Raw genomic sequence first — 25,907 nt, 5'->3', positions numbered from 1 at the left:
GGACACCAGTCCTGAAGAAAGATATTCAAGCTAAAACAAGCACCAAGATCAAACTACAAGCCAATGGAAATATGCTATTTTCATAGATCTTAGTAAATTCAAGAATCTGATTGTGTTTCTGGTTGGGTGTCCTCACTTTAGCAAGGGTGTTGCAAAAAGGGCAACTGATTAATTCTCTTTACGAACTACAAAACAGGAGCCTGTATGTAATCTTGTGAGACTACAGAAAGATGTGCATGCTTTTTATAAATTACATCCTTTTTAAAGACCAACTTATAATTGCTATTTAATTTCTTTCTGTTCATTTAGCTTTAAGAAAAGCCATCACTACTCCTCTCTTTGCAGGTTAACTGCATGGTCTGAAATTAACTGCTTTCTGTGCTTTAGCGCCATTATGACTTGGTCTGCATACATGCCATCAATATTCAATAAAGGTAAGATGAAAGTATAAGTGAGCATAACAAGAAAGGGTAAAGAAGCAGGTACATACAAAAGTAACCAAGCATTAGTCTGTAGTTTCTGCTGTGCAAGCACACTTATTGGCAAAACAACTTTGCATCAAGAAAGGAAAGCACAGGCGGGGGAGGGGTTGGAGAGCCTCAATAGCAGGAATGCCAGACTGACCAAACTTAAAAGGCTGCACAGGATATCTCACTCCTGCTTTGCTGCATGAAAAATAACTCATCTTGTTCCTGCCTTAGATGTGGAGAACAGCAAGCTTCTTTATTACATATGGTGTGGTCCTGCTAAAAGATTACGGAATAAGATCACTGCATACTAGAAGGCAGTAGAGCTTTAACTGTCTAGGGGGTGGTTGAACCAATAATAGAATGTACTGTTGATAAGAACAGAATACTGGGCCTGAACACAACTCCTCAAAGAAAGAAAAGATGATTTAAATGTGTAGCATTTTATCTTTTGTTGCCTATGTGTAGAACTGCGATAAAATGGTTGAGCTCCAATGGGCACAGATTCCAGGAAGGAATGAAGAACGTGGCAGCCTGGATAAAAGACAGCTGTTTGAAGCTCAACTCAGAGAAAACCGAAGTTCTCATTGTTGGGCCCTGCACCTCCGCCTGGGACCAAACCTGGTGGCCCTCCACCCTCGGGAGTCCACCCACCCCTACAAACCTTGCACAAAACCTTGGCATCATCCTAGACTCCTCCCGCTTCATTAACCGCCAGATCAATGCCGTTGCCTCCAACAGTTTCAACTGCCTGCGAATCCTCCGCAAGACCTTCAAATTGATTCCCCACCCCTCCACCCCCCCCGACTGCAGAAGGACTGTCACCCTCGCGCAACACCCTATATGCCGGAATCAACAAAACCCTTCTACACAAACTCCAAACCATCCAGAACTCCGCAGCCAGACTCATCCTCGGGACACAGCATCATGAACACATGACCCATCACCTACGAGACCTCCGCTGGCTCCCAGTCAAGAAGAGGGTCACCTTCAAACTCCTCACCCACGCCTACAAATCCCTCAACAACATCCAACCCAAATACCTCAACAAGAGAATATACTTCCACGTACCCAAAAGGAACCTCTGCTCCGCCGACCTTGCCCTGGCAGAGGTCCCCCGCATCCGCAGAAACAGAACAGGCGGAGAGCCTTCTCCTACATCGCAGCCAAAACCTGGAACGAGCTCCCGGTGAACCTCAGACGCTTCCCCACCCTGTACACTTTCAGGAAGTACCTCAAGACCTGGCTCTTCGACTGATCCGGAGTTGCTGCCCACCCCCACCCCCACCGCTCAGCGCCTTGAGACCCTCACGGGTAAGTAGCGGGTTTTATAAACCACTGATTGATTGAGGTTCACATGTGGCTTTGAGATGCACCCGAGAAGAGAGTGGCCAAAGAAATTAATGTGTTACATTCCAGAAACTGAACAGCAGCTTAAAAATACTGAACACGGAGTAAGAATTATCGTATCCATCCGATACAATGTCTCCTGACTGTCTGTAGTTGGACAGACCATGATTGTTCATGTCTATATTTTCTACCGTTTTATCAATAGTCTTCTGAAATGATGGATTGCCAGGATTTTTACACCCAATACAATGTCTCCTTACTGTCTGTAGTTGGACGGACTATGATTGTTTGTGTCTATATTTTCTACTGTTATATCAAGAGTCTTCTTGAAATGATGGATGGACAGGATTTTTGCATACACCGATACTTGATTGATTGATTTTAATACTTATATAGCGCATGCTGTCACCCTACGGGTATCCTGGTGCTTCCGACTGGAGAAATGACCAGAATAGAATAAGTCGGGCCAAATAGATAGGAGGCGAGAGATCAGGCTTTAGGCAAAGAGCCAGGTTTTTAAGCTCTTACGAAACTCTGTCAAGGAGTCCATTTGTCTGAGATTCAGGGGTAGATTTTTCCAGAGGCGGGCACCGGCCACATTGAATGCCCTCCCTTCCGACCTAGCATATTTGAACCTGGGGACCGCCAGTAGGCCAGCACTAGAGGAGCGGAGTTGCCTCTTGGGCTGGTACCGCGTAAACCTTTTCTGTAATTAGGCTGCGCCCAGCTCATGCACTGCTCTGAATACCAGGCAGAGGGATTTAAAATGAACCTTTTCCTTAATGGGCAGCCAGTGTAGCTCTCTCAGAACCAAGGTGGTGGATGAGCGTCGCGGCCTATTGACTGCTAATTTTGCTGCTGCGGACTGTACTCTCTGCAATCCCTGGATTATATATTGTGGAGCCCCCAAATACAGTGAGTTGCAGTAGTCCAATCTGCTTAGCACTGTGCTTCTTACCACCAGTGAACGTGACTCTGTTGGTAGTAGCGGAAGTATTTTCTGTAGCATGCGTATTAGGGAGAAACGTACGTTGGCGGTCTTGTTTGCATGTGACTTCATCTGAAGGTTATCATCAATCAGAACCCCCAGATTGCATACCTTATTGGCCGGCACTATTGGTTCCTCCTCGGGAGGGAGTTTAAACTCGAAAGGTAAGGGTTTGGGCATCCTGGCAGAGGAGCACCCTGTTGACTGAAGTACAATTCTTCCTTTACCACACTATATTTTATTTTGTTTATGTTATTTGAAAACCAACAAAAAGTTAAATATGTTAAACATTCAAGTGAACTTTGGTTATCATGTGATCTAGAACCTTCAATTTTGTTGCGCTATCACATTTGGGCAGGAGCACCAATTACCTTTTTTTTGGCAGTTTTCCGGAACCGTCTCTTTCGGACATTCTTCAATGGTAGAGTAACTGTAACAAACAAAATGCCACAATAAGCAGAAAGAGGAGCAGTGAAAGAAGGGAACCTATGCTGAATGTGACCATGCCAAGGCAATCCAGTTTGCTATGGGATTATAACAACTCAAAAGACCAAGTGTTATTTAACATGTGATACAGCTAAAGCAACATTGAAAGGACCAGTAAGCTATACAGGGTTGTATCAGTGATGCAGCCAGCGTGGCATCTGGGCCCACAAGTCATAGTGGTTCAATGTGCCCTGCACCAGCAGCACTTAATCAGCAGTCAGCTCAAACAGTCCATATTTAGTTTTTTGCTGGTGCCTAACTGAGGATTGTCTAATTATGTGCTTTTTCAGGACAGGGTGTTGGGGAAGGGTGGAGGGAGATTTCAGGCCTTGAGTTATGGCCACAAAGTGAGAAAGTGCCCAAGTAGGCACTGGCATCGGCTGTGTAGCGATCAATCGTGTATAAAAACACAAATGGTCCATCGGGGGGGGGGGGGGGGGGGAAGAGTGTAGAGACCTCGACTTACAGGGCCATGGCTTCATAGGAACACTTCTTACAAATGTATGTTACTTATGCATTTCATACGTTTATTTTCTTTAGAACAAATGATGGTTTCGAAGGCCAAGTATAATCAAATGACTTCAATTCAAGTGCTCCTACTGGGTGATGGTGCAGTGAAAAGTGATGCAGCGAAAAAAGTGGGCTATTAACATATACAATACTACATACGTGTGACTGACGGGGATAGTTTGATGTTAATGATGACGCTCTTACTACGAATGTCTTGATCGACAATCAAATAAAAAATAGTAGCCATTTGAAAGTTGTCGGCGCTTCGATCCACAGTGCCAAATGAATCAGATAAGGATCATCATCATGGCAGAAGATTAAAGGAGACACCAGCCAGATCGTGGCTTTAGTCCTAACATCTTTAGGGATAGTCTAATCCCCTTATAAGGGAATAGCTATGCCATTGGGAACGCATCTTTCAGATAAGACAAAAAACTGTATTTGGCAGCAAGATTTTGTTGATGTGTTTAAACTACTACATAGGGACATTCAGGCTAAAGAAGGGTCCAAAGAAGAGGAATGGGAGCTTGCTAAACGTCCCGGGTCCCCAAGAACATAGAGAATTGGACGTCCGCAATCTTGATCTACGCAAGTGTCTATTGCGAAAGACATCAAGAAAGGGCAGTTCAAATACATGGACATTATTAGAAAGGCCCAACTGCACTTTGGTGGTTTTGCCTGGCTCAGCTAGGACGAGGAATTTAGAGCCAGGGTTAGTTTATTCCACGATAAGCCGTGGGGTGATGTAGATCCTGAGCTTTGGCTTCAGTGGATGTCCTCTGCCCAACCGCCCGCTATGACGCACACAGCAAGTGGCTAACCAATCACATACCGGCCCTTTCAGCCGCGCCCCGCCCAAATCGGGGCAGGTTGGTTTTGGTAGGGGACAGTTTTCAGTTTTCAGCATCCGGAGCCTGTTGGAATTTTATCCAGGGTATCTGCACCAGACAGTTTTGTAGATTTAAACATGAATGTTCCCAATGTGGAGGAAAACATACAATCTCGCAATGTTTCACCAATCAAAAGTTTGGTAAACAAGGGAGATTTCAAAGGGGATGAGATCAGTTTTCCAACCTATCACAAACTTTTGATGGGAAAGCAGATGGTAAAAAACGTTTCATTTTACAGTTTGTGTTACATTTGATTAACAAGGGCTTGTCACACACGACCATTTCTGGGAAATTGGCTGGAATTTCTTTTTATGGCCAATTATGGTGGGGTCAGGATCCGGTGGAAGTTGTTTTGTTAAGAAGAACGTTGAAAGGTTTTAGCAGAGAACATACTTATTCTTTGCCATTACGTGAACCAGTTACTTTCGCTTTTTTGCAACAGTGTTATCACAATTACCAGTTTGCTGTTATGATGATTGGGAACTTTCTCATTTTACATTATGCATGATCTGGTTGTTCTTTGGAGCTTTCAGGGTTTCTGAATTATTGGGCCTTAAGGATCAGGTAGGCATTCAGAGTAGCGAGGTTCAGTTACACGGTGACAAACTGAGGATCTGGTTATAGAGGTCGAATACTGACAGACTGGGGAAAGGCATGTGGGTTCATTTAAACAGCAGCGGGGTAATGGATTGCTGTCCTTTGAGGGAGTGGGAGTCTTTCTCTCAATCTGCTATTTTACGGCCTGGTGTACTATTTTCTCATTTGAATGGGTCTAACATTTCTAGTGCCCATCTTTTGGCTGCGTTAATGAATGCTTTGGTTAAACTTGGCCAAGACCCTTTAGTGTTTGGGACACACTCCTTTCGTATTGGGGCGGCCATTGAAGCAGCCAGGTTGGGTTGGGACTGGGAGGATACAAAGAGGATTGGGAGGTGGAAATCTGCCTGTTGTACTCGATATGTCAGGAAATTAACTTTGTTGCTTGTACATTGCGTTTTGCTAATTTAGTTTTTCCTTCTAGGTTGCGCGAAAGGTTAATTGTCAACAAAGATGTGCACCTGGATAGTGGGACACTCTTTCATTAAATGGGCCGCCGTCTTTGCTGAACGATTCATAAAGGGGGTGGTGATGGACAGAGTATCTGAATTAAGCAGAACACTCCTACCCAGTCAAAAGATCAGAGCTTGATCCATCACCGTTTTTTAGCTCACTGCACCATGCCAGCTCAGAACCTGGCTACATGCAAATTAGTCTGACCCTGGCCCAGTGCATCATGGGAACAGGGCAGACCAAACTACCAAGCCAATTCTTTACTGGAAAGGAAACAAGCTTCCGGGGACCGGTTTCTGGCATTACAGCCGTCTTCGGCCCGGCTTGCTTGAATCCTGATGGTGCAGTGAGCAAGGGACCACCCCCTTTTTGAAATTGTCTTTGCTGAACAGCAGATATATTGGAGAGCACTTGGATTTCCAAGCAAAGAGCACAAAGTTTTATGGAAAGAAAAAGGTGGTATGCAGTGAGTGGGTTTGTTTCTCATGTTAAAGGAGCGGTCTTTTGCACAAGGCTTCCTGACAGGTTAATTATACATTTAGGCGAAAATGACTTGGTGCCTTTGTCAGGTTATCCCTTATTAAGCAGATAAAGTTGGACCTTGCAGTATTAAAGAACAATTGGTCAGGTACATGTTTGGTGTGGACAGAGTTTATTTACAGACAACAGTGGAGGGGGCACATAATCACGCTGCAATTGAAAAGGTCAGAAGGAAACTTAACTGGGCAATGTAAGTTTTTTGCCAGGCTATGGGCATTAAAGGCTTATCACACGACAATATCACAGGTGCTGAAGATCATCTTTTCAGAGAGGATGGTGTTCACTTGTCACAGCTGGGTCAAGCCTATTATTTATTGGAGATGAGGGATATGCTGGCAAATTTTTGGACCACAATTTATGGTGCAATAAAAGTGTTCGATAAATTTCTCTTTCATCAAGCATTTTGGGTGGGGCCAGGAAAACTCTGTGGTTTTCCTAGGTGGCGTTTTTGTGGGGGGGGGTTGGATAGTCTGGAGCAGCCTTATCCATCCCTCTAGGGTGGGGGTGGAGGGGGGAGGTCAAAAAGCAAAGGAAGGGAAAGGAAATGATGGGATTGTTTGCATTACATGGGGTTTTTATGCAAGTTTTAATGGAACTATTTGGGTTTATTATGATAAAATGTTTTTAAGTTTGGTTGAAGCATAATGCAAAAAGGGGGTTCTGATAGGACAATGAACGTTTATAGTTTTTGCATAAGGAAAACATGGTTTTACCAGTCTTAGTAAAAGTGACCTTTTCTGCCAAGACAATAACGGTGAGTGGGTTGTTGTCATTGCGCGAGGTGTGTACAAGAAGTGTGGTTTACAATCCAGGTAGATGGCTTGCCTCAAACCAGGTTTTAAGAAAAAGGGTAATCAAATGCTGCAGGTATCCGACAGCCATATAAACAGGGAGTATAGCACTCACATGGTATAAGTTAAAAAAATTCTTTTCTTTTTAATGGATCACTTCAAGAGCAATGTCAAGCATAACTTAAATCAAATGTCAAGGGTAAATGCCTTTTCAAAAGATTAGACTCTGAAGGGAGTATGTGTGCCACAGCAATGTGAGTTGATCCTCATGAATGAAGGTGCTCTAACCAAAGAAAACAATTGTAAGCACGTATATGCTCCAAAAGCATTAGGATAATTTGGAAAACAAGAGAAAATATGGAGAAATTATTATATATATTACTCACTGCCATGGTTCCAGATGAATTTCTTTTCTCTGTCTTTATCCTTTTTCTTGCTGCTTTTTGGGTCCGTGGCACCCGTTGGTTCTTCAAGAGGGGGGAAAAGCTCACCATCCAAAGTGCAAACCAACATCTGAAACACCAGATCAGCGATATTTTAAAAAAATGGGGCAAGTGTCAAGAATTAACTAATCGAAATATATATTATATGAAACTTTTCTATCTTGCTATAAATCTTTTATAAACATTACTACAATGGCACACAGTTTAACTAGCTCTGGCAATGCCAATAGATCTGGCTTATGAATGACAGAGCCTTTGTTCAGAACTAAAAAACCTGTGTGGAACATCCTGGAAACAAGTTGTCAAATATCACCTGTTACTCCTTAATTAAGATTTACAATGTGTTCAATAACTATACACACCTTTGAAGCATCATTAAGGGTTTAGATAATCAAAAAACAATCATACATGCGCTCTGTCACTCATATTTGAACTCACGCATCCATTCATCCATCCACTGACTCATTCTTGCATTCAGGCTTTGACACAACCACAATCAAAACCCACATGTTTACTCTGCTATGTTGCGGAAGCTGGAAAGACACTTTGGACAAAAAGTGAATGTAGTCTTAAAGAGACAAATTCTTTTGTAGGGTACAAGGGAAAAAGTTACGTCCTACATCTACATAGCTGTGTTGAGAGGTCTCTCAAATTTGTGCGACTTTGGCACAGTGGGTGATTCTCTAGTTAGAGATCACCTTGTTCCCTGCACTAACAATCCTAAAATCCAGGAGAAGTTGTTGACAAGGCACCCTGATTCAAAGGTTGCTGTAGAAGTAGCTAAAAATATCGAACACACTGCTGAGTGCATCAGAGAAATAAAGCATAGTAATGGGAACGAGACAATGAAAGTGGTGAAAAGTAGAGTTGATCCTGAGAGTGTGGAGAGAGAGAATTCTTCGGGCAAGAAATTTTGTGAGCCTTCTGTCACAAGCAAATCTTTGGATGATAGGAGGGGTGGAAGATGAAGGTGCTTCTGTTGTGGCAATGGGAATCATTTAGCCAACAGTCCGAGTTGTTCAGCTCGATCCATAGTCTGTAAGAAGTGTAATAAGAGAGGACACTTTGCCAGATTCTGTAATAACTTGGGTTCCGAAAGTAAAAGTGTTCAAGCAATTGAGAAGGGTGCAGAGGTGTGGATTACCCTAGATGCATTATTTCACTTGATATCGAATTTAATGCGTTTGTTGACTCGTGCTCTCCATAATGTTAATGATTATGAAATGTTTAAAGAAAGGTTTCTAGGCAGGAATTCTACATTGATTTCAACTGATATAGATCCACGTAGTTATAACAAGGATCCTATTCGCCTGGCAGGTATGGTGTGTATGCAAATTAAATTCAAGGATTGTGACACAGGGTAAAGTTTACCTTTCAAGAAATGGGTCATGTTTATTGAGGTGGGCTCACCCGAAAGAGCTTGGCATCAGACTGGAGCCTAACAGAGATGCACCAGTGTTTGCCATAGGTGAAGGGATAAAGTAATTGTAAGCTATTTGAGACGAATTTCCAGAGGTGTTCTGTGATAATTTGGGTCATTTAAAGGGCTTCCAACAAAAGATTTGAGTAAAAGACAATGCAGTTCCTGTTATTCACCAAGAGCGTCGCATTTCCAACCTTATGCAAGCTTCTCTGTGGGAAGAGTTAAACAAGTTAGAATCATTAGGCATTACTGAACCCATCGAAAGTTCATTATGGCTTGCTCAGATTGTGGTTGCCCAGAAGTCAGAGGGGGAGGGGCTTGTGTCTCCGTGTGGATCTTAGAGACCTAAATGATTTGGGTAGACAGATTTCCCCTCCCTCGCATCAATGAAATGATCAGTATGATAAGTAAAGCAGAAATATTCAGTGTGATCGACCTATCGTCTGACTACCACCAAATTGAGATACATCTACATTCTAGGTCGCTCACATCGTTCAAATTTCTCTCCATACCATTTGGGTTGGCATCTGCTGCAGATGTATTTCAACAAGTTATGCAGAGTATCTTAGGGAAGATTGCAAATGTCCATTGTTTTCAGGACAACATCTTAATTCATGGTGTGTCTGCGCAACAACATGAAGCTACTCTGAGAATGGTTCTTAAGACTCTCAGAGAGGTAGGCTTTACATAGAGTAAGGATAAATGGAAAATTAGAGTTGAGTCTGTGGACTACTTGGGTCATACCATCTCTATGGAGGGGATCAAGCCAAAGTTGGATCTGGTCAAGGCCATGAAGGATGCTCCTCCTCCAAAGAAAAAAGATGAATTGAGGTCCTTTTTAGGATTGACAGAATACATGAATAAGTTTGCCAGGAATTTTGCGGATGTCACAGCACCGCTAAGGAATCTATTAAAGAAATGCACCCCTTTTATCTGGGAGGAGGATTGCCATAGTTCCTTTGTGACTATCAGGAACCTATTGCAAATGCTCCTTCTTTCGGCTGTTTTGATATTCGGCGTAAGAATATTTTGACCACGGATGCTAGTGGTGTCGGAGTGGGTGCAGAGTTGTCGCAAGTGGTAGAAGGAAAAGAATCGGTAGTAGCATTTGCATCTAGAGCTTTAAGTGTAGCTGAGCACAATTACTCAACAGTTGAGAGAGAAGCTCTTGGATGTTCCAGGGCTATTGATCATTTTAAATGTTTCCTTTGGAGTCTCCCTTTCATTGATGTTTTTGTTTTCAATCAAAGGAGGGTTGCAACCACTCCTAGAGTTTCCAAATGGCTCTTAAGTCTTCAAGGATTCAATTTCACCATGGAATACATACCTGGTAACTGAAATTTGGTTGGAGACCATCTTTCGCTGCTGCCATGCTGTGGGAAAAAGCTGGGGAGTGATGCCGTGTTAGAGAGCGAGGAGTTTGTCGCTTTAGTGGAAATCCCAGGGATTTCTAAAGAAGATTGGGGATTGCAGATGGAAAGTGATGAGACCCTTAATCAAGTTATGAGTGAGATCGTACTGGGTTGGCCTGCTAAACCCGGAACTCTGAGCGACGATCTAAAGGATATTTGGGTTGTGCATCATGAGTTGAGTATCTCTAATAATAAAGTCAGGGGGGGGGGGGCAGGTTGGTTCCTCCTACGAAGTTGTGATCTAGGATTGCACCGATTGCTCAAGAGGGTCATCTGCTTCACCAAGACTAGGGTCAGAGCCACATACTGGTTCTCTGGAATGGATTCTGTAATTAAGGATACTGTCCGGGATTGTGTATCATGTGCCCTTAGCGACAAATCAAGATCCATTTGGAAAGCGCCTTTGTCTTCTGTAGCAGTCCCTTCCAAACGTTGGGATAAACTCGGGTTAGAAATTACTGGGTCTCTCAAGGTACCCTTGTTTGGAGGGGCGGTTCATGCTCGTGTTAGTGGACTACTATTCGCACTGGATAATGTTGAAGGTGGTGATTCACATCAACACGGGGCTCTCATTAGTTTTCTCAAGGAAGCGTTTGTGTTGGAAGGGATTCCCAGTACTACAGTCACCGACAATGGGGTGTTGTTTACATCTGATGAAATGTAAGCCTTCTTAAAGAGTTTGTCAATATGCCATTGTAAGACTGTTTTGTATTGCCGGGAAGGGTCAATAGAAAGCTAAAAGAATGCTTACAACTATCACAAGTGTCAGGCAACCCTGCAGGCCAGGCTCTCCAACGTATGCTGTGGTCCTATCATACCACATCCAATCTGGTCACCAAATCCTCACCGTTCCTAGTGTTAAAAGGAAGGCTACCCGGAACTAAATTATCCCCTAATTGGTTGTGTGGAGGAGAGCCCAAATGGGTGGATAGAGAAGAAATGAGCAGGCTTAGACAGCTTCACCAGCAAGGGTACAAATAGAAGTGCGATGCTAAGCAAGGTGTTGTAGAAGGCAGGTGGAAGGTGGGAGACATGGTTCTGGTCAAACTACCTGTGTCCCGTCAGTGTGTGGGAAGCAAGTTTCCAGAGCCCATGAAAGTGATCAAGGTGCGGAAGAATGTAGTCATGCTTAATGATAGACACATGGAGTATGGATAGGTTATCTGCGTGCCACCCTTTCGTGGCCAAGGAAAAGCTGGTGGGGAGTTCTGAGAATGTTCCTAGGCCTTACCATGGTCGCAGAGGCATGAGGCCACACAGCGTTCCGTATTCGTATTATTTGGGATTCTTAATTTCCTGCACTACTGTAATTGTTTATGCATTTATATTATGTGCAGCTGTTTTTTTCTTCTATGTACAGATGTTCATTTCTTCATACCATTGTTCTCTTGTTTTAGGGAGAAGATGTGTTATAATGCTTTGTCCTTCTCCACCGCCCCTTTCCTCCCTTTTGGTTCTGTCCTGACACCTGTCACGAGCTGTCCTCGCTGTCACCAACATTCCACTATCAGTTGGTGACGGTTGCTCTTCTGTAAGCTGTGGTGGCTGGAGGCTGAGAGACGTAATAAAGTATAGTTCACCTACCTGTGTCATCTCACTTCAACATTTTCATTCAAAGAAGTCTTTTGAGTGCAAAAGGTATCATGACTCCTCCCTTATTAGGCAAGGAGAATAGGCATCGACACCATAATTAGATTTTCTTCCACAGTCTGGGTTGGACGTGATTCACCAGGTCTCTTTGTCGACGTGGGTGGTGATCTTTGTCCAGGTCTCTTAAGTTCTCTGCTGTTGGTAGCTCTCGGACAATCCTTTGGTGCACCTACGTTTCTTTTCACAGCCATGGTTTACTGCTTTGGATTCATGTGTGTGGTGTTCCAAACACCCACGTGGGTCTTTCATCGAGTCTCATGCTCGAGAATGTTAACAGCGTGATGGAAAAATACAACTTTTTGATACTGTCCACAGTGACACTCAAAATACTTGTGGCCAGACCAGCATGACTTCTACAATCTTTGTCCGTCCCCGGACTAAGAAGCCTCTTGCTCTGCTTGTTTCGGTCGAAGATGTCCATTCAAGATCATCGGTATGCATGGCAACCCATGGAACAACAGAGCAATGAGGATTCCCCCCAGATACCCCACCCTGCCGAAAACTTCAGAGAAGTGGTCACAGGGAAGAAAGCGGAGGAAGGCATTTGATGCCAGACAAGCAACAGCCTTCAGCCTTGAGTCTGATTATCCCTGGGTCTCCAAAAGCCCAGATCCGCAACCGACCATAGCTCAATGTCAGAAGAAGCCCACAGTGAATATCACTCTACATCAAGGCACTCACCACTCATCTGGGGGCTGGGCTTCGAGCCCACATTAGGTGACACAGCCTTCCAGGCAGCCATTGACTTCCAGCCATGGCCTGCACCGAACTAAGGCTTTGGAGCCGACCGACACCGAGCTAGCTACATAAATCCAAGGTGGGGTACATTCACAAAGATGGGCAATTGGCAGAAGTATAGTGATCAGTCACAACAACTGCATTCTTAAAACAGGAGTAGAGAGTTGTTGTGATGGGGATCGTAAGAAGAGTGACCTATTACCGTATGGAGAGGGTTGCATGTTGGGGAAAGGAGGCAGACCTGCCAACGGGGCGGGAGGGGGACCGGTGGGTGGATGATTGGCAAAGAGTGAGCAGTGGGAGAAGGGTGTTACACTGGCCTGAGGGATGAAGGGAGAGAATCACCTTTGCAGCAGTGGGGAAGGGACTTTGGGGGTTGGGTGGGGGGTTGAAAGAGGATGACCTTTGGGAAATTGTGACCTACATTGTAACTGACTTGCAGGTAGAGGGAGATGAGAGGCTGACCAATTAGGGGCGGGAAAAGCTGTGGTGATGGTATGTAGTGGGGATTTTGCCATTGTCATGGGGGCACTCAGAAAGCAACAAGAACTGATTCAGACAGTGTCAGTCTTTGGAATGAGTATGTGCCATATGGGCACTGATGGCACACAAAGAATAAATTACTAACACGGAGCCAGGTGTGGGCATATTGAGGAAGCAGCTCTTCCTGGAACTACACTGCTGCAGAGCTACCACCAGTCAAGACAGATCACTATTAACCGCTGTGCAAAAGAAACAACAAAGTTGAAAAATTCTTCTTTAGAGCCATGGGAGGGTGGAAAACCCCTTTGTGCATTATAGAGAGTTAAAAGAGCAGGGCTGTATAAAAACATATGCCATTTACTTTTCTTTAACTTTAAAGAAGAGAAACATTAATAAAGAACTAAAGCTTGGCCATACCTGGCAAACATCGGCTGTTTTGTAGAACGTCTTTTTGTCAATGGTTTTCAAACTTTCCATGATACAGGGTAAGTCAACTAGTTTTGCAGCTAAAGGGACATGGTCCACACGCACAATGCCGTGCCGCCCATCCGCTGGAGATAAACAGGAAATGACAGGTCAACAATAGAGTATCATGTACCGTGGCAAGCAAAAGAGGAGACATGTATTTACAAAAGTCTTTCAGATTAGAAGTGAATGTGCTTTCCGTCTAATAGAAGGATGGATCAAAGATTTTTTGTGTTTAATTAAAAATAATCTAGGGCACTAAATCTTATTAACATTGATTTCATTTCACATTAACATAATGTACATTACAGCCACTAGCACTTCTTAATTTGTTGACAAGAACCATGGTTTGTATGTTTTTATATCCATAGTAATTAATATTTTCGATGAATTGATTAAACTGTCTCAAAAGGCGAGTGTGGTTTATTTGATATACAAACCAGGTTTAATAACTGACAGGGATGGAAACTATCGAGCCAGACAGCAATGTGGAAACAGTGTGTCAAATGTCCAGAGAACAGACATTAATAGAATGGGCAGGCTAAAATGTAATCAACTTTATCTAGGAATGGCCTCATTGCAAAAATCACAAAAATATGAAGATGCCTCATGAGATAAGACCTCCTTAAAGTATAGGAATCATCACAGAAGCTCTATTGCTCACTCACAGTGTAATTCAATGGTGAGCCGATCTTTCAGATTCACATTCCCAGACTGCACAGCTCTCCTCACAGTGGATGCATACTCCTGAGGGAGAAACAAAAACAAGTTAAAAAGTAAGAGGTCATGTCCCGAAAACCTACTCACTTAACTCTAGAGATTGTTTTAGCCAGAGTTTCAAGCCCAATGTGAAAGGAGATCCAGTTCAACACAATCCCAGGCAATGTACATGTATGCTAAGGTTTGTATAAAACAATATTCCTATTCGAGGTCTTGAAACTCACTTGAGTAGCACAGAACTCCTTTACTCATACACAGTATTTACATATTGACCCAAATTTAACTCCCACATATGTCGCTTTTTTCCAGCCTTATAAACCTTGCCCTTGTAATCCATTGGAGGACAAAGCAACACTAAAGCAGTGGATAGGAGGAGGCGGAGCCAGACCACAAGGAAGATGGACAATTTCTAAACCGCTTCGCTATTAATCATTTGTTTTTGGTTAATAGTCCAACGCAATGAAGGTCGCAACTGGTCTGAATATCTTTGCTACACTCCTGAATAATTGAGAAATAAGCTCTCCAAAGCCACAGCTCACTAACTCAAGGCATAGGTCCATGCACCGACAGAGTAGAGTGCCAAGACTGCACCCCATGGTTGCCCTATACTGGAGGGCAGATCGGGCTCTGGGAGGAGCAGTGTAGGAAAGTGCCCCTTTTTATCATGGTCACACCCACTTTTCTGCTCACCAATACTGTGAATTTGACTGGAAGCTGGCTAACTAGGCCCCAGGGCCAATCCTCTTTCCCTAAACAAGGTAAACTGATACACTTATGATCAAATTGGCATAGACTGTAGGACCCATGCAAGTCCTAGTAAATGGTACCCCAAGTACCAAGGGCAGGGGTACCACAGAGGGTCCATACAGGCTGCAGCATGTCTTATGCCACCCTAAGAGACCCCCATACAAACTGCGTGCAGACTGCCATTGCAGGCTGCGTGACTTGGTGCAAACCATGGCGAAAAAAAGACATGGCACACACTCGTGTGTTTGGAAAGTGGAGCACTCCTTGTTTTTTTTGTTGTTTTTTTTAAAAATACTAGTCAAAATATAATTGTAACTTTTTAACTTAGCGTGCTACAGTGGTTGACATGCTTTCTAATATGTTACCACCCCTGTGTGCCATGACCAAGTCTCTGCATATGATATATGTAAGTCAACCCTACAGCAGGCCTCACAGCCCTATGACAGGGTGCATTATTTCCTATGTGAGGACATATCTGCATGAGCAAATATGCTTCTGTGAGGTCTACTCCAGATTACTAGACCTTGCAAGGGAGCAGGGAAGCCATGTTAAGATATATACTAGGCAAAGGGCATTATGAGTTACCCAGCTACATCATGGCTTCACAGAAATCTACGGTGTTTGGTATCCAACACCTTGTGTTAATAAATCCATACTGATTCCAGTATTGAATTTATTATGGCCTGCACCCAGAGGGTACCTTAGAGGTGCCCCCTGAAACCTACTTGTACTCTAGTGTGCTGGCTGACTGGTCCTGTCCAGCCTGCCACCACAGACACATTTCTTACGACAGGGTCAACTGCAAACACTTTCAGGAGCTCAGGAACAATGCCTGGTCTAGCAGGAGGTGTTATCATCTCCTCCAAGAAGATGGCAAGTGGATCTGCATATCAAGGTCAGAGGCTTCAAAGCCTCTGCCGCCTTGGACGTGCGACTCCGGCTTCCTCCACAACTGAAGAATGCCACGCCCTGCCTTGAGGCCCATTTGGCTCCAGGACAGGCGGGAAATTAGCTATGCAGTAGGGGTGTTGCACACACATGCTAGTCACACCGCTACGGTGCGCTACCTGATGTGCTCAATCAAGGAGGGGTTCCATCGTTTTGTTTTTAGTGGAACTAGGAACACTGGGAGAGGGTTATGCCCACTCTTCACAGAAAGTAATTGTATAGGGGGTGTAGTGATACCAAGGGTAAGTTGCCCATTGGCTACTACCTTTCACACCCCTAAATCTAGTATTTAGGGGCGCCACTGGCCCCAGAGAATCAAAATTGACTGACGCAAGAAGAACAAGAACAAAGAAGAGCTGAAGAAGCAAGAACTCAGGACCTGCGACTAGGCCTGGGTGGAATTTGTGGAGTTCCACTATACAGACTCCGCAAAGTGACAAAGTCCACCACGCTATGCGGAGTTCTACAAGCGGCATAGTCTGTTTTCTCTGATTTTTAGCACTAAGTGTTTGTCCCATGCTGTAAAAGTCAGCACAAATAGCACTGCCGCTTGAGTAGAAGTTCTACTTGAGAAGCTACTTCCTCAATGCGAACGCAAGTTTTTTTCAACACAAGCAGTTGTGACCATCAGCGACTGCCCACATTGAGAAATCTTGTTGGGAGGTGGTCTAACGTATTTTCATCGCTCACGCTTGCCCACTTAACACTGGCAAGCGAGAGTGAGCAAAAAACTTCGCTTGGTGGAACGGAAAGTGCGGAAAAGTCTGAGAACTGAGTGGAGGTCACCGCCCAGGTCTACCTGCAACTGACATGGGGCCAACCCTGCCAGCCTGTCTGCTGCTCCCAACAATAGTGATGACTCGTTCTGCCGCTGTGCGACTTCCAAAAGCCTGGGTTGGCTGCCAGCCATTCACAAGATAGCCAGCATCTCCTTGGAGCAGCGGAGTTACTTTCCTGCATCCTGCAAGGACCGAAACACAAGCTACGGTTCACCAAACTGCTGACCACTGGACAATATGACGCAGGAACTACCCAGGGAGTAATGAGATGCTAGACCCTTGGAGGAAATATACTTTCCTTTCTTGCCCCACCCCCGCCTCCCTTCCCCACCCCCCACTGACCAAAGATGAGGGTAGATTACTTCTTAAAAACACTAGCATTTCTCAAAGGTCATCTCATGCGAGATAGGTGTAAGATGCTTATCGGACCATGCCCCGGTGCTTCAAACTGTCTATCTTCAATTTGTAATGCCTAAAGCCAGGGCATGGCAAATGGACATACAGACTCCAAATGCCTGAAGACACACAGAAGCCACTCACCCATTTTAAGGAGTATTTACGTCACAACGACAATGAGGAAACCTCTGCTCAGACACTATGGGATGTGGGCACGGCTTATGTGTAATGACAGCACATGAGAGACTCTACACTAGCACCGAAGCATATGGCAGAGAACAAATAACACTAGACGTAGAAATGCATAACTTACAGAAAGTTTACCAAACCTCACTTGTTTCTTCTACACTGACCACCCTGATTGCACTAATATATGAACTAAATACAATCTATTCCATGCAAACTGAGAAAACTTTATTTCATATAAAGGCCAAACATAATGAACAATGGGAAACGTCAGGTAGACTCCTTGCCCTTTAACTGAAAGAGGCTGCTAGATCAGCAAATCGCATTCCTCTACAATACACTAAATAATTTACTTTATAGGGAAATCCCTTATAATGTGTGAAATTCTATTCTACACTATGCACACCTGAAGCTAATCCTGATGATTCTCAATAACAGGCCTTTCTAGATCGGCTGACAATTTCTCAACTGACTGAGGACATGTGAAGTCAACTGAATAAGGACATTAAAACCCAAAGAACCTAAAGAAGCGGTCAAGCAGATGTTCACAGGGGAAGATAACATTTCCTGGCATTCTATAAATGGACAACCCCGCTCCTAAAACCACTACAAGGCAGTTTTTGGTGAAGCTAATTCAATTCATTGAATCAATCTTCAACAAAGCATACACCGGTCTCGTCTATAAACCAGATAATGACCCACAATACTGTGGCAATTACCACCCTATCTCACTGATTAAAAGGGACATGAAAATCTTACCCATCAGACTAGGAGCAAGTCTCCCACTCCCGAGTAATCCAAATGAAGTAGGTTTTGTACCTAGAATAAAAGCCAGGAATCACTTACATACACTGTTACAATTATAGAAGACTAGGAATTCCTGATGAATGGGTGTCTCTCTCCTTTGATGTAAAGAAAGATTATAATTTGATTGAGTAGAGTGGAGACACCTGTTCTACCTTTGGCACAGGATGCCAATCAGACCAGTAATCATAACTATGATGCACTGGCTACATCAACAAAAAACAGCTGGGTAAACGGTAAAGATTTCCTATCTCAATAGATATTGATCAGTATGGGTAGTGCAAAGGGGTGCCCGAGCAGGGATGTGGAATTCCTATAGTCACTCCCAGGACATATTTTTTAGCGTCAAGGACAAGATCATTTCAACATATTTTGTCCTTGGGACAAGTAGGCACAATTCCTTAGACTGCCTGATTATACTACCAAATTAAGGATCATGGAAGGGCATTGTCTGTACCCATTTATTAATGCTGTTCAAACTTGTATTTGAGGTTTAGTAATACAAAGCCTTTGTTAATAGGGTGGCCACTCAAAGTAAATGTTGTAGGTTTAGACTCCACTACTGACGGAAGTGCAAGTATAAAAATATATGTACACACATTTGCAAAGTTTAACAATATAAGATTACGTATAATGCTTCCAAGATGCTCTTTGATTAGATGCAAATATATGCAAAAGCTTGAAAGTAAGATTAAGGATTCTGTGATTTCAAAATAAAATAGTAATAAATAAATGCAACCAGGAAAAAATAAGTTTTGCTAAACTTCTGTGAAATATTAGATACTATTTCTTTGAAGCATCATTTAGTAAAATGTGTTGATGAATGCTAGTATTTCCCCAAAAAATCATAATGGAAAAATCAGTGAAACCAGTTGCAACAAAATTATAGGGAACATGAAAATAAACAAGCATTGGTAAAGCCAATGGGTATGATTATGGCGGTCAGCCTTTTGGCTGTCGATGCGTGCCTTGTTTTGATGAGGGTTTTGTAAAACTTTATTGTTGTGGTAGCTGCCGGGCCCTCATCATTATAACAAACATTGGCAAAAGCAAAAATATTTTTTGTATCAAATATTGACACAGTACTTCCCGATACTGAACATAACTACGCTGTATGCCAATATGCTCCTTGTGAAAGAGCAGAATGCTGTCACGCACAGTAAAAGCAGCCGGTAGATAGAGAAAGAAGTTTATTAAAAACAAAAATGCCAGGCCTAAAGAGGGGCCAATTCTTAAAGAAAGTCATAAAAGTGCACCTATGGTATATGTCCTTGCAGTAGTGCAGATGTACCACTTTCAAGAATTCACAAGAATTTACGCAAGTAGATCAGGAAACTGTACTCCTACGAAATATTTGTGAACTGCATTTTAGCACGGGCAAATAGTCATGTGTATATTCCCTCATGTGAAAATCTGTTGTGGGAGTAACAAGTTCACTTTCCCACTGACCACTTTATTCCCCCCAACCCTAGAATAAGTTTTACCTCTGCCCTTGTCAGGAATAAATGTAAACCTTTCTCTATATGGGAAAATATTAGAGACAAGCTGATGAAAACCCATAAAACATGTAAGTTAGTAGGTTTGCACAGGCTCAAAAGGGCATTCTAACCTGCGGAACTATTGCTTACAGCTACCTTCAGCCACAGTATGTAGATCACTGGAAAGGTGGCAAAACTAGGGAATTGCTAGTATTCAAATCCTATTATGGTATGAGCTCTGGCACAATCAGAGAGGCTATTATTGGAGCTCTTATATAAAGAGATTGCTGCCATAGTCTGTCACCGCAGTTTATGGCACCAAAGGGACAAGTGGATTTTGTTACAGGACAAGTTGTTTTATGATGCAACCGGCCCCATTGACAAGTAGATTTTTTATTAAATTCCACACCCCTGCCAGTTTCTCCCGTGCTTTTTCTTTCAGCCCTGAAAATGCTTGCCACTGCTAATGGACATCTTAAGGATTTGGGGGGCCCACGGCCAAATAAAACAGCTTTGAATTCATGATCCGATTTCACCTCTCTCATGCCCTCTTTGGCCAGGTCACTAATATTGTACATGCATGCTCCTCCAAGTTTTAATTGTTTTCACATCTAATATTCAGCGATTGAGAGCTGTGTTTTCAATACTGTAACACAGCAGCAGCTCACGAATATTATTGCAAATAAAATCTGAGACACCATCCAATTTCTTATATGTGAGGTCCTGTTTTTTTATGGATGTTGCATAAAACAAACATAACGTTTTGCTGCGAAATGTCTGTAATTGACATCCACCCAGATTAAAATAATTTAAAGGAAAACTGTATTTAAGAATTATTCTAGGTCATCAGGGAAAGACTCTGCAGAACAGAGCTGGCTCTATCATGAGCCCCCCCCCCGACCTTCTCCGACCCTCTTTGAAAGGCAGGGGCCCTGGGCTAGATCCCTCTTTGCCCAGGCCTTAAAGCGTCTCTGCTACTCGCATCCACAACGGAAAAACAGGGCTAGACATGGAAATAGGTAACCATGAAACTGAAGCTTTATGCCAACAACATCCTACTAACTCTCTTATCACCCTGCATGTCAATTTCAAATTTATCACAAGTGGTTATGAAATTCAAGGTTCTCATGATATACAATAAACTGGCCAAAGTGCAAGTCAATGTCCATGTCAAAATATAGGACTGCACACTCTATAGAAGACTACATGTCAAGTGGATTACAGAGAAATTGAATTATCTAGGCATTTTAACCAGCAGGAATATACAGGAGATGATTACAAATAACCTTAAACCATTGCAGAAATAACTATGCTGGTGAATTAGTAAAAATTGCAACTCTCCCTATGGAGTAGGATTGAAAGCATTGCAATGACAGTCTTACCATGGTCCAACAATGCCTTCGATATACTACCCTTAGGAGTAACTTGTTCTCTACTTCGCAGAATTGACATCCAAATTACAGAATCCACACAACAAATTGTATAATTTGTATAAGGTTGGCAATTATCAACAAGCATTGATTTAGCCAATAGGTCTCGCTTTTGGGACCTTATAAGTATTTAGTTATGCAGCATAAAATCCTTGGTGCAACAACATCAACTGTTGCATGGCTAAACACTTATAAGGTCCAAAACGACGAGACCTATTGGCTATGCCAATGCGTGTTTGTTGTTCTTTGATCCGAGTTGGATCAGTAAGTTAAAAGAAGAAAATGTATGGAAGTATTTTTTTTTGTGAAGTGCAGGTGGCAGGAGTTAGTGTGGCAACACAGAGTGCAGGTGGGGGGAAGCAATGGGGGCGGACATGAGGAGCAACAAGTGACAACAAAGGAGGGCAAGGGTGGGGGGAAGCAACATGAACGGCTGGGTGACAAACAGAGCGGTGGTGGGAAAGAGAAGCAGGGGCGAGTGAGCAATGTGGAGTAGGTGGGGGAGAAGCACACAGGTAAAAGCTCAACGGGGGAGGGCACAAGAGTGAGTGCAACAACATGGAGGCGGGGCAGGGAGAAGCACACAGGTAACAATATAAATACACAGACCGCAGAGGGATAGAGGTACATGACGGAGACAGGTGGAAAACACGCACACTCTCATGAAGTGCTTAACCAAAAAGAAAAAAAGTGGTGCTTGAAAAGCAGATGGGGTGGGGGAAGGAAATCGAATCAAAAGAGATGGTAAAGAGACTAGGCTTCATGGAAGGGACAAAGACAAAATTCACAAACTGAGACACAAATAAGCTGACAAATGAGAGTGACAGGATTGCCAGCAAATGGTAAGCAATAGGCAGGCTTCAAGTCCCTGTATGTTCATAGCAAACCAACAATAAGGCTTTCGCAATCAGACAGCTATGATGTATGGCAAGCTTGACCTAAAACCGGAGTATCATTTGGAAAAAATAAAAAATAATAAGTATGTAACAAAAGCAATACCGGCTTCACCTTTGCAACGGGCCATGGGGAAACTGATCGGTTTCGACATTACAGGTGCTAAGGAAAATAGCAGCCAGGGAATACAGAGCCATTTAAATTCTTACGAGCTCACAAACAGGCAGAGAAACACACGCAGAAACGGAGCTTTGCCTGTCTCAGCATGTATCACACAACTGCAGCTAACGGTATCAATTCCTTGTCATAGACGGAATAACAGAGAGAGTTACCAGAAGCCAGAAGGTCCACATGATGGATGGAAATGTTGGAGCCCGTCTCGGCCGCCGTCCTCTGATGGAGTACCGCGAGCTAGTGGGATCTCCATCTGTCCTTCTCCAAATAGACACGGAAGCGGAGAAGGACAGAGAGAGAAGGCAGGTGGTGACAGAGGAGAGAGCCAGGGCGGACAAGAGGAATGAAAAGAGATGGGGCACACGGAAGAGGCGAGGGAGAGGTTTGCGGGGAAAATAAAGGTGCAGATTATTAAGACCGTGAAAGTAGCAAGATAATAGGAAGGAAGTGCAAGCATTGGCCGCGCGGCCGTGAAAGTAACGCGGCTGCGAAATTGATCACAGGGACGCGCTCTGTGGTGGGGAGGAGCAGAGCGAGGCACTTAGGAGAGCGCTGTAAGGCTTTATGAGCCGTGACGGAGGAAAGACAGATGACAGCTGCGCACGTGTAATCGCAAGCTTGAGGCCAGTAAAAGCCTCTGGTAGCACTTTGAAAACCCACTAACTAAAATGTCTTGCAGAGCAGCGCTTGCGCTGGCTCAGGCAAGACCTAAAAATGGCTAAGGATGGAATAGTGGGAGTATTCAATTCTTTAATCTCAGCCAACCCTAGACAAGCAGTCTATTGGACTGTGTCATTAAGAAACATAATTTGCCAAGGTATCAGACATGCACAAAATAGTGATTTTGCAACTTGTACCTGGCAGGACTTCGTGCCCCATGCTGATTTTAAGTCAATACTCTCCTCCCAGTAGTTATCAGTAAAAAGAGATGCATGTATTTACTTGGTCGGAGTATATTATTTCGAGAGCATGGAAACCAATTTAAAATAGTCCGATACCAAGTCAGAGAGGTTATAACCAGTAAAATGAGTGTACTTCATCTTTGGTGTATAGGAACTACCCTGTGATGGAGTTGGTAATGTTCCCATTGAGTATAATTAAATTGGGGACGCTGACCATTAGCTCTATGTAAAAAACGGTGCCAAAAATAATGAGAATAGAACAAATTGGAAAAGTTAGCAGAATTTAAATATAAATCCTGAGTGCCAAAGACCGTATAATATTGCAATTCAGAAAACCAGAATTCACAGCACCAACGCCCCAATCATCCGATTGCAACCCAGGCACAATCACATCACCCATGGAAACACGGAATACATACAGTATGTGCAGGGTCTCCGTAGGACCGAACACACAGAATGGTTCTTTATGCCTCGGAATTCTATCATTGACTGGGACCCCTAAAATGTTAACAAGGGACTGGTCTGGGGGCGTCTTTCAGCTGTGGATGGCACACCCCCTCCTTGCGCCCCTAATCGCAGGTCAGCTATCGAATGTCTGGCTTATGCTGATGGGGGTCTATTGGAGGCCTGGCTCTGGGAGACAGCAGCTCTGATGCGGAGTGAGTGAGCTGGCGAGGGAGACTGCTGACGGAGCGGTCTTCTGAGGGCCCCTGGCCGGGTGAGTGAAGTGCCTCAGTGACACGCAGGAGAGGCCAGAGTGACATTTGTGAGTGGGCCTGAGGTGGGTGCGGTTCCATTTGGCCGGGGTCTGTTCACATTGCGAGGGGTTGCGTCTGCATCTGGCGCCCCCTGCCAGGCTGCGGGACTGTGCGGGGACCATGGGCCCTGAAGGTGGTTTGAGCGGCGGGGAGGTCACTGGTCATTGGCCCCCTTCTACCTCCCTACTGTGCTGATGCTTGATTGAGGAGGATGTGACCCCACAACGTATTGGCTCTCATGCGGTGCCCCTGTGGAGTGAGTGGGGCCTGCATGGACTTGACCTCAGGCGCTTGTGGACCCGATGAGGTGGATATAGCTGAGAGCAGCCCGGGTGGAGAGTTCCTTGCACCTTGCTTAGCTTTGGCCCTGTGTGCTGCCTGGGGAGATTGAGGACTGCCCAGGAAACTGTGTATAGAAACGCTAAGACAGAAACCCATGATATGGTCCTACCGACTTGGTCAGTAGCTGTACATGTGGGCCTCCCTAGGGCAGAATTGGCTCCAGCAGTAGTGTGTTGCTGTGGACTGGAGGAGCAGTGGGTGTTGCCGTGTCGCGTTGTGGACATTATGCATGGATATGGGCCAAGAGCCTTGTTGCAATTCCTGGCCTGGCTTGTCGGTGTACTCCTGCTGAGGAGGGTCCTTTTGGCACATAAATCGCGCCGGCGGGGCGCTGGAGCACACACTTAGGGTGGCAATGGCCAAGGACAAAACTCTGAAGCATATTGGACCTAATACCATCAAGCAGTATACTACACCTAGACACCCCTCCCAGTGGCTGACCAGACAGATTGGAAGGGCGGAGAGAGACTCGGAGGGGGAGAGGCCGGTGCCCACCAGGGCGGAACTTATAGCAGCTATCCAGGGATCTAGGAAGGCGCTGGAGGACAGAATAGACACAGTCGTCTCTGTAAATGTGAACCTACGACGCGCGGATCTCCGTAAGGTGGCAGATAAAGTCACGAGCGCTGAGGTGGATATCGTGGAGCTGAAAGTTTTAAATGATCATATACGAACGCGCGGTGCACAGGCGATTGGGCCCAACCAGGTCGGCGGAGTGGTTGCTGGGGCGTTGGATACGGCAGGGATGCCCGCTGTCACCGTTGCGGTTTGCTATAGCCATTGAGTTCATGGCTGTATGGTCGAGGCGGGATCTGGGTTGTTGGGGCATACACATTGGAAATGGTACCCATCTCATCTCGTTGTATGAAGATGATGCGCTGTTCTAGGTTACGTCCCCGCGTGAGGCTATACCGAAATTGCTGCGGATGATGGATCATTTCGCACTTTATTCTGGACTATGAATCAACAGGCGAAAGTCCTTGGCATTCACACTGGCAGGACAGAGAGAGTAAGGCGGAGGAGCTGCCTAGTCTGAGTGTGCGATGGGAGATGGAGTATTTTAGATACCTAGGGTGCAGGTGGTGCATGGGGACGCCAAGTTACCTCAGCTGAACATAACCAGGATAGTTGAATCACGGAGGCGCTCCGTGGACTTTTAGAATACGCTCCCATTGTCCCTGATGGGTAGGATACTTGTGGCAAAAATGGTGATGCTGCTGATATGTTTGTATGCCCTGCAGAATGCATTGAGCCCGATTCCTGCGAAGGTGTTCCGACAACTGAAATCCCTACTGGTGGCCCTTTTTTGGGGGAGGGGAAAGGGGGGGTGTGAGGAGGCGCTGAAGAGTGGCGCTACAGGTGCTGTCAAAGCGGTTCCGAGGAGGGCGGGCTGGGGGCGCCTAGGTTTGACCTTTACTATTAAGCGGCGCACCTTCAACATGCAGCGCAATAGCTAGAAGAAGGTGATGATTGGGAAAATCGCTTACTTTAGCGGCAGAGTGCAGCTAGGGGACCTCCCTTCGATTTTGATGGAGGGTGTTGGGCGAGTGTAGAATTACCATATGTCGTTAGGCAAACGGACTTTCGGTGGGGTGGGGTCCTTTCCATCCAGAGATGTCCATTTGACAGTTGGCTCCAGTGCGAAGGATGGGGGAGAGTATGT

The 25,907-nt window shown here is 44.5% G+C and overlaps 1 protein-coding gene across 1 annotated transcript in view; it reads right to left on the bottom strand.

The window, feature by feature from the left end:
• Positions 1 to 25,907, bottom strand: part of TAF7L (TATA-box binding protein associated factor 7 like) — a 130,570-nt gene that overhangs the window by 38,247 nt on the left and 66,416 nt on the right. Inside the window, exons 4-7 of the mRNA XM_078688402.1 lie at positions 14,355 to 14,433; positions 13,639 to 13,772; positions 7,459 to 7,585; positions 3,178 to 3,235 (exon numbers count right to left, since the gene is read on the bottom strand). Of these exons, the coding sequence (XP_078544528.1) occupies positions 3,178 to 3,235; positions 7,459 to 7,585; positions 13,639 to 13,772; positions 14,355 to 14,433 (398 nt within the window). The remainder of the gene's footprint in view (positions 1 to 3,177; positions 3,236 to 7,458; positions 7,586 to 13,638; positions 13,773 to 14,354; positions 14,434 to 25,907) is intronic.

Source organism: Lissotriton helveticus, chromosome 4_1 (assembly GCF_964261635.1).
Source record: "Lissotriton helveticus chromosome 4_1, aLisHel1.1, whole genome shotgun sequence".
Lineage (NCBI taxonomy): Eukaryota > Metazoa > Chordata > Amphibia > Caudata > Salamandridae > Lissotriton > Lissotriton helveticus.
This window is presented reverse-complemented; position numbering and strand designations above follow the sequence as displayed.